We start from the raw sequence: 18,759 nt of genomic DNA, 5'->3' as shown, positions 1-18,759 counted from the left end.
ACCAAAAATAGTCCACTAAGTAAAACAAACTTCCCAAAATGCTATCGCTCATTTATTTGAGCTTGAATGCAGTGTTATTGGGTTCATAGTGGAAATGGATCAATTATACTAAATTTTTTGTGTATAAGTATTTCGTTACATAGCAATTTTTTATCTGCTCATTCAAAAAAAATTCATTTGATTTTTGAACCCTGTGCAGAGCAGACACCCTGAAATGATGGCTCGTAGGAAAGGTCTAAGACTTGTTGAAATTGCTAATTTGTTGAGAGAGCTTTCTGAGAATGAATCGGATGATGGTGAACTGTCTTGTTCTAATTTAGATTCCGATGAAGACATAAGATTGCGTGAAAGTAACTGCGAAGAATCTGAAGAAAGTGTAGATGAAATTGATAATATTGAAAATTGAAATAATACTGAAATTAAAGGAACAAATTCTGAATTTAAAGGAATTATAATTTCGCTAAAACTCAAAAAGTGCGAAATTAAAGAGTGTTATGGAAATGCAACTAAAAAAAATGTGAAAATGATGTGCGAAAAATGTATAGAAAAAATTGAATATCACTGTATTCATTGCAAATGAGGCATGTACAAAACATTATGCATAAAAACGATAAATAATGATTTAAAAACTTGCATTCTCACAAAAATTACAATTTTGCTTATTATACTAATATTTATGAATATTATTGTTTTATTTCATTTTACAAGATTAAGTAATTTGTTTCGTTACAGTTTTTTTTAATGTTATAAAGGGTAATAATATATGATAACTACATGAAATGGTATTAAAAAGTCTTAAAACTAAACCCTACTGAACAGTACTCCTGCATTTATTGAGTTATTACAATTATTTTATATATTTTATATCGAGGTGTCGTGATTACACCGGTAGACGTTTAAGGCTAATCGAAATCCCGGACGTTTTAATGTTAATATAGCCAACACAGTCTACTCTAATATACTCTAAACAGTCTTTTCCCAATGGATTTTCCCAACTTCCTTTCCTTTTTAGTAACAGAAATCTTATCATTGCTCACTTCATCTTCACAATTGAAGAAATAATCGCAAATGGCATTTTAATGATAACGCACTCAACTGAAATGGAATTATTGTAATCTTCGCTTCATTTTGTACTCCATCTATTGCAACCATTCACAATTTTACCAAATAATTCCATACATGCTGTTCGGATTGGTGGGAAACAGAATACTGTTATTTCATTTAATTTTTTATAATCGATGCAAGATCTTCCTCCTCAGGGATTCAAAGGATTTCATTAATTTAATATGTTCAAATGCATCCGGTTTAATAACGCAAATGATTTTTTTTATCTTACTTTAATTGATACTTCCAACTGTCTGTTTTTGAAATACAGAAAATAAAAGTAAATCTCAGAAATATATGGTTTGAACTCCACATTTATTTTAGTTTACATCAAAAAAAAAAACCCATGAAACTTTCTTTATTTATTATTCTTTATTTTAAGAAAATTACTATTTTATCGAAAAATAAAACATCGTTACTTGAGTAATCTACTTTGATTATATAAACGTCCTTTTCCAACGAAACACAGCGCCCGTTTTGAACCTCGATCAGAAGACACTTAAGTCAAAATTCTCTTTCCGCAGTAAATACCTAGAGAATATTTTATCCCTGTCATATTTAACTTAGGGCAGTCCCGTATAAATATCAAATATGCTAAAGAAATAGATTTCAATTTCTCGACCCTTCACTTTCCATGTTCAAGCACAAGATCTATCTGTCCCCTTTGTGGGATGTTTTAGTGGAGAAGGTTGCAAATTGGGATAGTTAAGTTACATCCACACATAAAGAATGAGCGACGACTTTTTTTATATAAAAATAAACATCTTTTAATTTTTAACGCTAACACATCGACAGACAACAGATTTTGTGAAAGACCGGAAATTGATCTTTTTAATTCGCACAGCTTGCGCGCTTGATCGTAGATAACTGCTTCGTACTTCCGGTGCGCAGTTAGGAAAATAGTTTTTCGAATACAGTCATTTTGATGGAAGCAGGATCGCCACAGTACTCCCCTCTCTAGTAGTGCAGCAGGCACTGAAGTTAGAGGTAACGAGTGTTGAAGCGAACTCGTCGGCCAGATCTGGTCACATAAGGTACTGGAGTAGAATTTGTAGGTGACACAGGACTCGATGGAGACAGTTCAGGTACTGGTTTTGGTGAAGTCGGAACTGCAACTGGTGGTGATATTGCTGGTGCAGAGGACTGGTGAGAGTTCTCGAAGAACGCAGGCTTTAAGCGATCAATGTTGATCGTGGACTGTTTGCCGTTCTTTTCAATTGTGAACATTTTATCAGTTCGTTTGAGTACGAGGTATGGTCCATCGTATGGCGCTTGTAAAGGTTTTTTAACAGCATCGTGGCGCACGAACACATGTGAACAAGTGTCCAGAGCTGGATGAACGAATACTTTCTTGGTGTCATGAGGTGCAGTAGCAACAGGTTTAAGTTGATCCATCAAGGTCCGTAAATTTATTAGGAACTCATGAGGCTCGACGTTAATTGAAGGGGATTCAAAAAATTCTGATGGTAGTTTAAGGGTTGAGCCATAAACTAGTTCGGCCGATGTGCACTGTAGATTTTCTTTTAATGCGGTTCGGAGTCCGAGCAAAACCAAAGGAATTGATTCGGTCCATTTCGTAGATGCATGACATCGGAGGCTTTGTTTAAGAGATCGATGGAATCGCTCGACTATTCCATTGCTTTTTGGGTGGTATGGGGTCGTTCGGATCTTTTGGACACCCAAGAGTTTGCTGAGCAAAGAAAACAAGTTGCTTTGGAATTGTCGTCCTTGATCTGTCGTGATTATTGAAGGCAAACCGAAGCGTGAGATCCAATGAGTTATGAATGCACGCGCAACAGTTTCAGCAGAAATATCAGGAATGGGAATTGCCTCAGGCCATCGTGTGAAACGATCTATGCAGGTAAGTAGGTATCCGCAATTGTTTGAAGGTGGAAGAGGTCCTACGAGATCTAGATGAACATGATCGAATCTGGCTGCAGGTAATTGAAAAGATTTAAGAGGACTATTGGTGTGTCTAGCTATTTTAGATTTTTGGCAATCTAGACATGAACGGGTGAAATTTGAAATGTCCTTTTGCATGGACGGCCAAAAGAATCTCTCTGAAATCAAATGTTTAGTAGCACGGATACCTGGGTGGGAAATATTGTGCAAAGATAGAAAAACTTTCTTTCGGAAAATTTCTGGGACGTAAGGTCTAATTTTGTTTTGCTTGACATCACAGTAAAGTTTAGATGAATTGGGGTCGGTTGAGAGAGGTTTTAAACAAAGTGACAGTTCATTCTTTGCCAAAATAGTCTGAAGTTCTTCATCAGATGCTTGTGCTTCCGCCATGGCAGAAAAGTCTTTTTTTGGTAACTGTATTTCATTAATACGAGATAAGGTATCAGCTACAACGTTTTTTGAGCCCGATACGTGCCTGATGTCGGTGCTGAATTGTGCAATGAAATCAAGGTATCTTAGTTGTCTTGGAGAAGAAGAGTCAGATTTTTTGGTGAAAGCAAAAGTAAGAGGTCGATGATCTGTAAATATTATGAAATTTTGACCTTCCAACAAGTGTCGAAAATGTTTGATAGTTGCATATATCGCCAAAAGTTCCCTATCATACGTACTGTATTTACGTTCTGAGGGCGTAAGTTTTCGGGAATAAAATGCTAGAGGTTGTTGACCATTAGACGTAGTTGTATGGAGGACAGATCCGATGGCTGAGTCTGAAGCATCAACCATGATAGATAATTGCTGGTTAGGTGAATGGAAGTTCAAAGTAGCTGCATTTGCAATATCAGATTTGCATTTTTCGAAAGCTTCTGTAGTGAGGTCAGTCCAAGGAATAAGTCGCTTATCATTCTTTTTAGAGTTTTTTAAAAGTTCGTGTAGGCTAGCTTGAGTCTGAGCGGCATGAGGCAAAAATCGACGGTAAAAATTGAGCATGGCCAAGAAACGCTTTAGCTCAGATATATTTTGAGGTTTGGGAAAATCAGAAATGGCTTGAACTTTTTCCGGTAAAGGTTTCACGCCTTCAGATGTAATTAGACAACCTAGAAACTTTACCGATTGCTTCCCAAGGACGCATTTTGAATGGTTTAGTTTCAATCCGTGCTGAGATAATCGTTCAAATACTGTTTTTAAATGTTGTTTGTGCTGTCCTACATTATTTGATGCAATCAGTATGTCATCAAAATAAGGAATGCAGAAATCTAAATTTGGCAAAACTTGATGTATATAACGTTGAAAGGTTTGTCCCGCGTTTCTTAAACCAAAGGGCATATAAACATATTCAAAAAGACCAAATGGGGTTGTGATTGCTGTTTTTGGAATGTCCGCTGGGTTAATAGGAATTTGATGATAAGCTCGGATCAAATCCAGGGTGGAGAAAATGGTTTTATTGAAAAACATTTGAGTGCAATCTTGAATATGAGGAACTGGGTATCTATCAGGAACGGTAATTGAATTTAAACGACGGTAGTCGCCACACGGTCTCCATTCTCCATTAGACTTTTTCACCATGTGTAGAGGACTTGCCCATGGGCTACTAGAAGGACGGATAATACCTTGAGACATTAAAAATTCAAATTCCTGACGTGCAATTTTTAGCAACTCGGGAGATAAGCGACGAGGTCTCGAAAATACTGGTTGACCAGTTGTTTCAATAAAGTGATGTATTTTAGTTGATACTTTGCTTTTTGTTGGTTGAGATGGATTAGTGAGGTCTTGGAATTGCGATAAAATGTCATAGAATTCTGAATCACCAAGCAAAATGGATATACCAGAAGTTAATGAATCTGTGTTTGTATATTTGCCTTGAGTGGTTAATTTAGTTATGCCATCAATCAAACAACCACTTTTAACATCAACCAAAAGATTATAGTGTTTTAAAAAATCAACACCTATAATTGGTTGGTTCACATTTGCAATTATGAAAGACCAAGTAAAATTTCGCCGTAAATTTAAGTCTAGCGTAAGGCGTTTTTTACCAAAAGTGGCTATTTTTGTGCCATTAGCAGCTAAGAGGAGTAATTCATTAGAGGAATCAGCTTTAGGAGCATAATTGTTTGGTAAAACAGATACGTCTGCGCCTGTATCCACTAAAAATTTCCATTTACTAACTTTATCGGCCAGCATAATTCTATTAATTTTGCGATCGTGGCCAAGGCCAGTGGACGACCGCCGATTTAGTTTCCCGAATTCTTGAAAGAGCAAGGCAAACTACATTTTTTTGCTTTTGTGCCAAAATTTGTATGATAAAAGCAAATGCCATCAGCAGGTTCTTTATATTTTTTAAGCGATCACGAGAGCAACTACGACTGTTTTTAAAAGGTCGATTTCTATTTCTGCTTTGAGAGCGTGATTGGCGCATTGTTGTAGTAAGCTCGCCAACTAAAGTCGTCAAATGGGCGACTTGTTTTTCAAGTTGGGCTATTTGATTATTCGAAGATTGAGGAGTAACGGAATTAATGTTTGAATGGCCAGCCAAATCATTTATTTTATCTGCAACTGATGCTAAACCAGCTAAATCTTCATTCAAAGCAGTTAAAATAGTTTGTGTGCTGTTTGGCAGTCTTCCGAGCCAAAGAGATTTTAAGAGTGGCTCGCCAACAGTATCGCCCGCCAATGTTTTCATACGAGCTAATAACTGAGATGGTCGTTGGTCGCCAAGTTCTAGGCCTTGTAGCAGCGTACGTATTTTCGAAGCTTCACTTTCAGAATGCAACTCAATTAAACGTTTTTTTAATGTTGGATATTTATCAGTATCAGGAGGTTTCAATATTATATCGCTTACACAATTCAAAATATCAGAATCAACTGCAGAAATAACATGATTAAATTTTGTATCGTCAGCAGTAATTCCCGCCAAGGCGAATTGCGCCTCAAGTTGAACAAACCATAATGCAGGGTTAGCTTTCCAGAAAGGCGGAAGTTTGACGCCAACACGAGAAACTGTTGCGTCGTTGTTGGCGGAATTTGGAGTATCTCCTGGCATGTTTTATTCAAGAAATCAAAGGCACGTTATAAATATAATTTCACAAAACTGCTTTGAAATACGAAAATACAAATAATATACTGATAATCAGAGTAAATAATATGAAAATGCTAATCCAAATTATATAACAGAAGTTCGGATGGAAATTATTTAGGCTGTGAAAATAGAAACAATATTCAACGATACGCTTACCGCCATTAGGAAGAAATGCGCTATGTCGCCATTTAATGCATAAAGAAAACTGGGAAAGTTATCCTTTCACTTTTCGAGTCACCAAATGTGGGATGTTTTAGTGGAGAAGGTTGCAAATTGGGATAGTTAAGTTACATCCACACATAAAGAATGAGCGACGACTTTTTTTATATAAAAATAAACATCTTTTAATTTTTAACGCTAACACATCGACAGACAACAGATTTTGTGAAAGACCGGAAATTGATCTTTTTAATTCGCACAGCTTGCGCGCTTGATCGTAGATAACTGCTTCGTACTTCCGGTGCGCAGTTAGGAAAATAGTTTTTCGAATACAGTCATTTTGATGGAAGCAGGATCGCCACACCTTAAACGACCTGAAAGCAAGAGATATCTGCCCACCTGTCACCGTCTTCTGGATATCCTTTTAAAAGAAAATAAAAAAATCTCAAAGTCAAAAGAAAAGCATTCATTATTTAGAATCTAAGAAAAAGATTGGCCAGAAATAGTTAATTTTTAGAAATTTACATTTCAATTCTGCTGGATGTGCTTATCGGCGTATGACTCTGCGTTTTAATGTGCAGATTGTAAACGCTCGATACATAAAATAAACATTTCTTATTTTAGGATATTACGACCAACGATTTAAAGTATTTTAAAGAAATTAAAATAAAAACACAAACTACGTCAAATCCAAGCAACGGCGAGCATCTCACTCGTTCTATTTTATTTTTTACAATATAAATCTCGTTGCCAGATGCAACAGCAGAAAAATAGTTTCATTTAACACAAAAATAATATATAAAATATTTTTGATGCAATTACTTCAAAAACAAACATGAACAATTATAACAATTAAACAAATACAAAACATTAATAATTATTTATAATATTTAGTTACGTGTGAACCACAATAACTTGCGATGATGAGTTGCGTTACTTACAACCTGTTCCTACATCACTCCCTTGCCAGTAACGAAGTTACGCTAATTAGAAAAAAAAATTGAAAATGACATTTAAATTTAATATGAATATAATGCACTAGAACAACATTTTATGCATCGTCTGTAAAACGCACAGGTCGTTTTATTTTCCTTCCACAACGTGTTTGTGTGGTTAAAGCAGTCAGTTTCTCGTCCTTTATTGAATCACTTAATGCACTCTTATGTTGCATCCTTTCAGTTGAGTCACTTCTTTTGGGTTCACAAGATGCAGGACTGTTAACAGTTGATGGCAATGGAGCATCAGAAGTGTCAAAATGTGTTAACTTATAGGCTGGTTTAATTCGATCAATAGAAATATTTACATGTTCACCTTTGATTAACAACGTGAAAAATTTTTGCGTTCGTTGTAATACTAAAAATGGTCCTTCATATGGCGGTTCTAAGGGTTTTTTTACGCGATCAATCCTAAGAAATACGTGAGTAGTTGTATTTAAATCTTGTGGAACAAAAATGTGTTGTTTACATTTTTGCTTGGGTATTCTTGGTTTTATTAACTGCATCTGTTTTCGCAGATTATCAACAAAAGAATCTGTAATGGACACAGTTTTCGAATCTTCAAAAAATTCACCAGGTAATTTGATAGATTTACCAAATACCATTTCTGCTATTGTAAAACTACAATCGTCTCGAAGAGAAGCTCGTAAACCCATGAGAACCGTAGGCAACGACTCAGTCCATCGAATACAGTTGTGGCATCTAATGGCTGCTTTTAGCGTGCGATGTAGGCGTTCTATCTTTCCATTGCTTTGGGGATGATAAGACGTCGTATGCCGTAATTTTACACCACAAATGATTGCTAATTTTCTGAATAATTCTGAAGTAAACTGAGTTCCTCGATCCGTAACCACGAGAGAAGGTACTCCAAATCGTGTTATCCAGCATTCGTAAAAAGCTTGTGCAACAACTTCAGCAGTGATCTGCCGTAAAGGAACCACTTCCATCCAAGATGTGTGTCTATCGATGCATGTCAAACAATAGATGTATCCATCCGATGGAGAATACGGCCCAATCAAATCAATATGAATTACACTAAAACGATCATCTGGCGGTTTAAAAGTTCCACATTCGGATTTTGTATGCCGCGAAATTTTATTTTTTTGGCAATGTAGACATGCTCGTGTCCAGTTACGAACTTCCTGTTTCAGTGAAGACCAAATGAATCGTGATGACATTTCTTTAACTGTTGTACGAATTCCGGGGTGAGCTAAACAATGGATTTGTTGAAACATCCGCATACGGAAAGGCTTTGGAATAAAAGGTCTAACCTTTGATGTAGATGTGTCGCACCATAAAAATTTTCCGGATGGAAGTTGACACTGCTTAAATTTCAAGGATTTATTGTAAAGTCGCAGTTGTTTCAGTTCGTCATCATCAATTTGGGCATCAGCAATTTGATCATAGTCTATAGATAGCAGGTTAACATTAGCAATTCTCGATAATGTATCTGCGACAATATTTTCCTGACCATTTACATGACATATATTTGTGGTAAATTGAGAAATATACTGTAAATGTCTCAACTGTCTTGGCGACGCTTTGTCGTTCTTTTGCTTAAAAGCAAAAACTAAAGGTTTATGATCAGTGAAGATTTGGAAATCTCTACCTTCCAAATAATGCTTAAAATGTTTTACGGACAAATAAATAGCCAAAAGTTCACGATCGTACGTCGAATAATTGGTTTGTGCTTCATTTAACTTTTTTGAATAAAATGCGATAGGTTTCAACCCATCAGGTTCGTGTTGTTGCAAAACTGCTCCTATAGCCAAATCCGATGCGTCTGTGTGAAGAGACAGAGGATAATCGGAATTTGGATATGTCAACATTGCAACTTCTGCTATATCCATTTTGCATTTTTCAAATAATTTTACAGTTGCCTCACTCCAAGGCACTTTTCTCTGATCTTTCTTTTTGGCACCTTTTAAAAATTCATGAAGAGGGGCTTGAATTTCCGCAGCATTTTTTATGTATGGACGATAGAAGTTTAGCATACCCAAAAATGTACGCAATTTTTGGAGGGTATTTGGCAATGGATACTCTAATATGGCCTTTACTTTTTCAGGCAGGGGCCTTGATCCTTTAGCCGAAATTTTATAGCCCAAAAATTCTAGTGAATCAACTCCGAAAACTGATTTGCTGACATTTATGCGAAGGCCGTAATCATTTAAGCGTTGAAAAACAATTTTGAGATGTGAGCGATGTTCTTCTGCACTAGAAGAGGCAATCAATACATCATCTAAATAAGGGAACACAAAGTCTAAATTTCGAAATACTTCGTGAATAAATCTTTGGAATGTTGCCGGAGCATTCCGCAAACCAAAACTCATTCTGTTAAATTCGTAAAGTCCAAACGGAGTAATAATAGCCGTTTTTTTCTTGTCCTCCTCTGCAACAGGAATATGAAAATAGGCCTTAAAAAGGTCAATTTTAGAAAATATGACTTTGTTTGGCAAAATGTGCTGAAAATCTTCGAGTCTAGGAATTGGATATCTATCTGGGAGTGTTTGGTCATTCAACCTTCTGTAGTCCCCGCATGGTCGGAAAGATCCATCTTTCTTCGAGACCATATGCAGTGGACTGGCCCACTCTGATTTAGATGGACGAATAATATTATTGTCCAGCATAAACTTAAATTCCTGTTTGGCAGTTTCTAATTTCTTCGGATCTAATCGTCTTGCCTTAGAGTACACTGGTGGTCCCCTAGTTTCTATGTGGTGTTTTATAGTATGCTTTACATCAGAAATAAAAAAATTAGGTTTTGTAATAGATGGGTACAAATACAATAAATCTGAATATTTACAGGCACTGTACATTGTATTTACACTGACGTTTAAGGCAGGTGCAACTTTACCTTCAGTAGAGAGGTTAGTTATTCCATCAATTAATGTTTTATTCTTAACGTCAACTAACAAATGGAAACGATTTAGGAAATCTGCTCCTAAAATTGGCTGTTTTATATTTGCTATGATAAAAGGCCATTGGAATTCACGACGTAATCCCAAATCAAGGGTTAATACTTTCGTTCCATATGTTTCAATTTCAGTACCATTTGCAGCATATAATTTATAGTCACTAGTTGAAATTTGTTTTGCGGTATTGGGAATAATGCTAACATCAGCTCCACTGTCCACAAGAAAACGCAAACCCGTTGTTTTGTCAAAGACAAATAGACGGTATTTACGGCAATCCTGATTTACTTCCGCAGCAGAACTCGCCGTTAAGTCTGCTGCTGATGCTAGTTTTCCGAATTTGCATTTTTCCCCTCGCAAGGTTGTTTACATTTATCAGGGTAACATTTTGCTCCAAATTTATAATGAAAAAAACAGTACTTGCCAGCAGGATTAAATCGTTTACGAGACGCGCTGCGTCCCCGATTGTTTTTATTAGCAGCTCTGCTCCTTGAACGACTGCGTTCAAGTTGTAAGCGGTTGATTTTACGCTCTAAAGAAACAATCTGCGAACGTAAACGATTTATTTCACTATCCTGCTGTATATCATCTCTAGATGTAGCATATATTTCCCGATTCGGATGCATTTCTACAATACGGTCAGCCATTTCGGCAAGTTTCCGGATATCTTCATTGCTGACGATTAGGATATTTCGGATGGAATCCGGCATTTTTTGAAGAAATAGAGTTTTCAACACATTATCCGAAATCCCATCTGTCGCCAAACTACGCATTTTTTGAAGTAGTTGAGTTGGCCGTAAATCGCCTAACTCCATTTCTGACACGAGCCGCTGAATACGTCTATTTTCGCTTTCTTTAAAGGTATTCAGCAATCTCTCCTTCGCAGCGGTATATTTATTTTCATTAGCATCAGTGACTATATCCCATAAATTTTCAACAAATTTTGGTTCCATCTGCGCAATTAAATAATGAAATTTTGTTTCCTCTGATTTAATACCACTAATGGAAAATTGCGCCTCCACTTGGTAAAACCAAATTTCTGGTTTTTCTGTCCAAAATGGAGGAATTTTTACACTAACCTTGGCTACTTCACCATTAGATGCTGTAACCGCTGCACTTAGTTTCGGTTCGTCTTTTTCGCTGGTCGCCATTGCAGTTCTGTTTCCGGGTCACCACTTTATCGGCGTATGACTCTGCGTTTTAATGTGCAGATTGTAAACGCTCGATACATAAAATAAACATTTCTTATTTTAGAATATTACGACCAACGATTTAAAGTATTTTAAAGAAATTAAAATAAAAACACAAACTACGTCAAATCCAAGCAACGGCGAGCATCTCACTCGTTCTATTTTATTTTTTACAATATAAATCTCGTTGCCAGATGCAACAGCAGAAAAATAGTTTCATTTAACACAAAAATAATATATAAAATATTTTTGATGCAATTACTTCAAAAACAAACATGAACAATTATAACAATTAAACAAATACAAAACATTAATAATTATTTATAATATTTAGTTACGTGTGAACCACAATAACTTGCGATGATGAGTTGCGTTACTCACAACCTGTTCCTACATGCTACACCAGCCAATTGAAATGGAAGATTCCAGTAATTTTTAAGACTAATTAATAGAAGCTCAGATTAAATTGGTGAGCATTCTTTTAAAATGAATAAATGAAAAAGAAAGTCATTTAGAAATCTTTAAAATGAAATTCTAGTCTTTACTATCCGCAAAATGCTAATAGCGAGCTCCATATTCCAACTATTGTTCTGTAAGAAACATTTCTATAGCGGTGATTGGCAACAAACCTTTGGAACTGCAAGAAAACGTACTTCATTCATTTTGTTTCACGTGGACTTGAAACATCTAGGCCGGAGGTATGTAATCTTATTAATTAATAATTATAACTTCATAATATTATTATGATTTTCAACATTTTATCAATGTAAATTATACTTTCAGCCATGGGTCGTGTAATCAGAGCTCAACGTAAAGGTGCAGGTAGTGTGTTCAAATCCCATACGAAGCACAGAAAAGGTGCTCCAAAATTGCGTGCTGTAGATTATGCCGAGAGACATGGTTACATTAAAGGAATTGTCAAGGTAATTTTCTTAATCTGTTATGGCTAGCATTTCATTACATTTTTTGTTCATAATTGTTTTTATGCTTATTTTATCAGAATAAAATGAGAAATGGCGGAGTTGATTCAGTTACTAATTTATCTTGTAATTCATTAAAGTAAAGAAAAATTGATATTAGTAATGCAGATTTGAGTTGTAATACAGTATGTTTTTATGAAATTTATTCAACCTTTCAAATAAGCTATACAATATGAATTTGGAATCCACGCCGCTATTAGGCTTAACTGTTTGTTATACTCGTCTGTATAGTAATTGTTATTTATTGTTTAATTTTTTTTATGAGAAAAGTATATTTAAAGTCATTTTACTTCTGCTGTTTAATAAAACAGATCGATTGGTAAGAAGAGCGTCTTGGATTGAAATCAGTGATCTTCATTTTTATGTAAAATTTCATTTAACTGTAAGCTCGTAATGGTATAAAATAATGTGATTGAATTTTGCTTTGATTCTAATGTGCTTTTTCTATGAAAAAGATATTTCCTTTTGAAATGATATACAATCTTTATAAATTATTGTTTTGATTGCATCAAGATATGGTAACATTAAGAATCTTGAAATATATATCTTAATTTGGTTTCTTTAACTTCTCATTGTATTTTACTCTATTTAGTAAGTAATTAAATGCTTTGGATTCAAAGTTATGTATTTGTAAAACTAAAATTTGATGCACATTAAAAATGGTTGATTTGGATCTATTCGACAATGAATCTTTTATTTTGGGTTAAATTTCAAATATCTATTAATTTATATGACAACTGTTTAACATTTTTAAGTAGGCATTTCTTTTATAATTTAACAGGAAATTATTCACGACCCTGGTCGGGGTGCACCATTGGCAGTTGTCGTTTTCAGAGATCCATACAGATACAAGCAAAAGAAGGAATTATTTATTGCAGCTGAAGGAATGTACACAGGACAATTCATCTATTGTGGAAAAAAAGGTAATTTATTGATATATCCAAATGCATCAAAATGGCATCTTTGAAATTGAAATGCAATACAGATGAACAGAAAGTCTTGCGGAATTTGCAATAAAATAAAGTGTTCGATTTTAGTAGTTTAAGCACATGAATTTTTATAATCACACTGAACTCTAAACTCATCCAGTATAATTGAAATTTAAAATAATAATCTATTGCTTTTCATTTTGCCTTTTTATGAAGTAGTATGAAAGCTACTTGAATGTGGAATAATATCATATTTAAATATAACTTCCAAACTTGAGTAATTTTTTAAAGAATTAAATTGTTCAAAAATTTGATTTCGTACTTTTATTAATTTTGAATTTATTAAATTTTCAATTGTAGTTTATTAAATTTTAGTTTATAAACAAATAATTGTGTCTGTAAAATTAGTAGGGCTATTAAAGTTTCTAAGTACAGAAATCTGCTGCATATTGATTTACAGCATTTTACCATTGATTTGTGTAAATTTTTGTCTTATCTTTAGTTCAGTTAGTGTGCAATTGAGAGATTGTCGTTATAAATTGTGTACAGTATAAAATTCATCATTTAATCTTCAGCTGTGGCTACAAATTAAGCATTTGTGCCTTGTTTATTATTTTCATATAATCTTCCAGCATTTGGATTGTAATTTCTTGTGGAAGCTGACCTGACTTTGTATGTATCTTAATTTCCAGTGGGATAATGACATTTTCCTATTATTGCTTCCTCTTTCTCTACGTGCAATTATTTGTATCAAGAATGCACTATGAAAGTAGGGAACTTTTACTATTGAATAAATGTGTAACTCTTCATTACAATAAAGTGCAGAATAAGAATTGCATCCTATCATGGAATTAAGTATCTTTCAATTGGCTAGATTTCATAACTTTAAAAAATTTTTAGACTTCTACTTCTTTCAGATTTTTGCTCTGAAAATTTGGATTTACCTTTATGTATTTTAACATTGACTCGTACTTAAAATTTCAAGTGTTGTATTAAATATTCATAGATTTTCAGATTTACCTTTCTAATTATGTTTAATATGTTTCTTATAAGAATTTATGATAGTCTTTCAAGTAAATTATTTAACTTAAATCTCATTAAAATTTAATTTTAAATTATAATTTTCTTATTGTGTAGAAATTATTTTACTTCTGTAAAGTCATATCTATTGTCATAGAATTAATGCACACAATTATTATCCTATGAAGAAGGTCAATTTCTTATAAACATTTCTGGGAAAGTGGTTATCTGAAAGTTATAGTTCTGGAATATTTTACTGTATTCTTTACTATGTTAGATTTCTTTAAAAAAAGTAATAAGCCAGTTTTCTTGGCAAATGTTATCTGAGTGTTTCTGGCTCCTAAGAATATGGTTTGTGAACTGGTTAGAAAGTTATTAATGTTTTTATATTTTGATTCTGGAGCTATTGTTTTCAATTTGATCTTGTTATATCTGTTAAATTATTTTAACTCACATTTGCTTTTTTTTTTTTTTTTTTACCTTGTAGCTGTTTTACAAGTTGGAAATGTATTGCCTGTCGGAACAATGCCTGAAGGTACTATTATTTGTAATCTTGAAGAAAAGTCTGGAGACCGTGGTCGTCTTGCCAGAGGCTCTGGAAATTATGCTACTGTAATTTCTCACAATCCAGATTCTAAAAAAACTAGAGTAAAATTGCCCTCTGGAGCAAAAAAAGTTCTGCCATCCTCTAACAGAGCTATGGTTGGTAAGTAAAGTTTTGTCTTATCTTGAAAACAATACTGTTTGTAGATGTCTTTATTTGGCCATTCTTATTTTGCTTTTGTTTTTAACATTTGTATTTGTAATTTGACATTGCAATGTTTACAATTTTATTCTCTTTTATGTAAAAGTATGTGGACAGAATTTTTTAGAATAAAATTTTTGGCACACAATTAATGCTTTAATATTTTTATAATAGGTATTGTAGCTGGAGGTGGTCGTATTGACAAACCTATATTGAAGGCTGGCAGAGCATATCATAAGTACAAGGCTAAGAGAAACTCATGGCCTAAAGTTAGAGGTGTAGCCATGAACGTAAGTATCTTATTCCTTTTAATAAACTTCAAGATTTTAGGCTAAATATGTATAAAAAAATTATTTAAATATTTGCTTTAGTTTAAGCATCTTGTTCTGCCTTTTAATGAAAATTTAACATTTTAAAACTTGCTAAATTTTGAATTGTTTTTTCCTGGTGTATCTTATCTCAAGTAAATCTAAAGTATAATCGTGGATGTTTATATTTCTGTTTGTTTAAATTTCCAAGTTTTAATTGTCTTAAGCCTAAAGATTTTCAGATTCCTTTTCAATGTTGAAGCATTGAAACCAAACTTTGAAAATTAGTGTTAAGAATCTTCCTGGTGGTTTAATTTTTTGCAGATACTGTGACATCTAAAGTTATTAGAGAGGTCATTTCTTTATTATTAGAAGGTTTTTAAAGTTATATTTCAGAACATACTGGTTATATGTTGAAGTAATTTTAAAGGAAGGGGAGGTATTAAATTCTGTGATGGAAAAATATCAGAAAGTTCTTTTAAACTGAGAAATAAGGTTTTCTGATAAAAATGAGAAATACAGTACACTCCCGATTATCCACGGATAACTAAAGTCGCGGATAATCCGAAAAAAGCTAAAAATGGGTACAGCAAAAGAGAAAACAGTCATTCCAACTTTGAAAATCGTTTTATGTACAATAAAACGTAAAATAAACAGCAAGAAATGTTTAACACTTAATATTTTAGTATATCACTCAAAACTAACCTAAAATGCATTTTGTTAATGAAAACAGAAATGTGCTTTGTACTTACGAGAGTGGTTACACAGGATACACAGAAAAATTAATACATACGTACTGTTTTAATACTGTAATGTACTATGTAATTAAAAAGCATAACTGTAAAACTACACCTTTTTGAAGAAATTAGTCATTTGTGTTTGCTTCTTGCTTTGGAAACATTTTCTCTTGATTCGAGATTGCATTTTTCGTAACATAAGTTTCTTGGCCACCTCGGATCACTTGCTCATCAGAGGGGAAGGTTCCGAGAAGGCCTGGGATATTTTTGCCATAAATAAGCATGATGTTAGCAAATTTAACGTTTCGCTCAGTTTTGTGAACATATTTATTTTCTTTGCTTTACACTTGTAAAAAAAAACTTTTGTGCGGCAGGCGCGGATAATCGGAAGTCTACTGTATTAATATAGTTAACATTTCCTTTCTGATGTCTTTAATTAGTAGATTAGGGTACCTCATTAATAAAGAGGAAACCTATTCTGCTAATTAAAAGAAATCTTATTGTTATCGTTGTAAAGTGTATAGTATGAGGAAACAGCTTTAAAAAGTCATGTTTTAATTTCAAATAAGAAATTAAAACAAGATTGAAATTAATTTTTGAACTGCAATTTTAGTTGAGAAAAATAAAACTACGATCTCTACAGGTATAGACCTTAAATAGCGACTTTTAATCTGTTACAAAATAAATTGTTCTCAGTTGTGCAAAAACAAAGGATATGCAGTTATGAATGTAAATATTAAATGTTTTCCTTTTTATCAATACTTATACTACTGTATACATGTTATAATTAGAAAGTAAAATTGGGTATTTTTCTTAATGCACAGCATTTTATAGTAAAAAATATAAACAGCAATTTTTAGAACTTAACCTCAATATCAGTCAAGTTATTTAAATTAGACAATTGGTTTTTAAGCTGTCAGGGAAACAAATTAATATAATGGATTATTTTTTGTAAATTGTGTTATTCTATTAAATGTGACATTACTAATGATATTTTTAAATTATGTGTGTTTAAAGCATTCTTTGATTTAAAGATACAGATGTATAGTTCTTTAACAATTCTTATTCTTTATATTGAGGAATTTTAATCCATTAACAAGATTTCTTTGTAAGGATCATGATTAGTACAACATACTGAATAGGAAGGCGGAAAATAGTGAAGGAAGCCCGGAAAAGGAATTTGTTGATACTTTGTCATATGTTAAAATTATAATGGAGATAAAGTTTGAGTAATTAGGAAATTTTAATACATGTTTACCTTTTATGTTTTAAAGGTCATGTGAATATAAAATCGTTGATAGATTATTGCATGAATTTATTTTCAGAAAAATGTCTTGTATGTTTGTTTCATTTTGATTTTTGTGTAAAATAAGGTTTGTAATTTTTTATAATTTTGTTAATGAGTATGGTATCATTGTAGCCTGTTGAACATCCTCACGGTGGTGGTAACCATCAACATATTGGTAAAGCTTCAACTGTACGAAGAGATGCTTCTGCTGGTAGAAAGGTATGCGATATATTAATTTTGTATTTTAATGGCCTTTTTGACACTTTAATTGAAATATTTTCTGGTTTTTTTTTTTTTTTTTTTTTTTTTTTTTTAGTTTTAGTTTCCATTTGTATAATCGGCATAGTTTCATTTTAAATTCTATGGATTTTAATTATTTCAATTTTTAAGTTACTTATTTTTTATATTTTTAAAATATTTAAATGTTTATTTTTATCAGTCTATAAATATAATTTTGCAATTTTCTTGCTTACAGGTTGGTCTTATTGCTGCCCGTCGTACTGGTCGTATTCGTGGTGGCAAGACATCAGTACATGGAAAAGACGATTAGAAATTGTAATTTGTGTGAATAAAAAAATTTTTTGAACATTTCTTGTTTATCATTGCTAGTTTAAATTTAGAATGTAATTAAATGTATCTTGAATATCTTTAGGGAAAGAAAAGTCTGTTTGCTAAAAAGAATTGTCTGTTATCAGAAAGAATCATCTGTTAATTATATTTTGAGCATTAAATATGCTAAAGTACTTTTCTAGCTAAATATGTTAATTTTGGATACGAGAATATACATTTCAAGTAGGTGAGGTTTATATTTTCCTGTCTGCCAAAGTTTGCTCTGTAATGTACATTCAATTTTTACCCGATTTGGTCTCGTTTATATAGATCATTGTTCGATTTTAAAATTGATCTTGTAATTTTGAATTCAGTTAGAAGTCTCTACTTACTGTATCCCATTTTGAAAGAGGAAGATAAAATATGACCGTGACAAGAATATATAAATTTCTTTTTGTTGTTGTAAATGTATTATTTTATAATTGGGTTGTTCTGTTTAAATATAAAGTTTAAAAGGGTGTTTATTGATGCAATTCTGAGGAAGAAAGTTTAGATGTACAGTTTTGAATGCATGTGGCTGCATAATAGAAAATGTTAGTAGAATCTTCTAGATCTTCTTTTGGTCACTAGTTTTATAATAAAATTTATTGCGAAAATGATTTTAAATTTGTTTATTCTTAACTTTGTCAGGCTACAAGATCATTTTTAAAAATATATATTGCAGCTACAGAAAAAGTGTAATTTATTGAAAATTAAAGAGTTCAATTGACTGAACAAAATTACACGAGTGTGTATAGAGTGAAATGGAGCAAAGCAATTAAGTTGTGTAACTATTGCTTGATAGTGAATATATTTGGTCTAATTTTCA

The 18,759-nt window shown here is 33.0% G+C and overlaps 1 protein-coding gene across 1 annotated transcript; it reads left to right on the top strand.

Annotated features, from left to right (window-relative positions):
- The first annotated feature begins 11,929 nt into the window (after positions 1 to 11,929).
- LOC129966759 (60S ribosomal protein L8) lies at positions 11,930 to 17,930 on the top strand. The gene is made up of 7 exons (XM_056081318.1): positions 11,930 to 12,033; positions 12,119 to 12,258; positions 13,097 to 13,238; positions 14,752 to 14,970; positions 15,184 to 15,299; positions 17,475 to 17,561; positions 17,818 to 17,930. The coding sequence occupies exons 2-7, from the start codon at positions 12,121 to 12,123 to the stop codon at positions 17,890 to 17,892; spliced, it is 777 nt and encodes a 258-aa protein (XP_055937293.1). The 5' UTR covers positions 11,930 to 12,033; positions 12,119 to 12,120; the 3' UTR covers positions 17,893 to 17,930.
- The last annotated feature ends 829 nt before the right edge of the window (positions 17,931 to 18,759 follow it).

This window comes from Argiope bruennichi, chromosome 4, assembly GCF_947563725.1.
Source record: "Argiope bruennichi chromosome 4, qqArgBrue1.1, whole genome shotgun sequence".
NCBI classification, from domain to species: Eukaryota; Metazoa; Arthropoda; class Arachnida; order Araneae; family Araneidae; genus Argiope; species Argiope bruennichi.
Note: the sequence above shows the minus strand (reverse complement) of the source record. Positions and strands in the feature narration are given on the sequence as shown.

What these genes read in the sequence shown, in the direction of transcription:
- LOC129966759 (XM_056081318.1), top strand. Translation starts at nt 12,121, where the DNA reads ATGGGTCGTGTAATCAGAGCTCAACGTAAAGGTGCAGGTAGTGTGTTC. An exon ending in CATCTATTGTGGAAAAAAAG is followed by an intron (nt 13,239 to 14,751) that starts GTAATTTATTGA and finishes TTTACCTTGTAG; the next exon opens with CTGTTTTACAAGTTGGAAAT. An exon ending in TTAGAGGTGTAGCCATGAAC is followed by an intron (nt 15,300 to 17,474) that starts GTAAGTATCTTA and finishes GTATCATTGTAG; the next exon opens with CCTGTTGAACATCCTCACGG.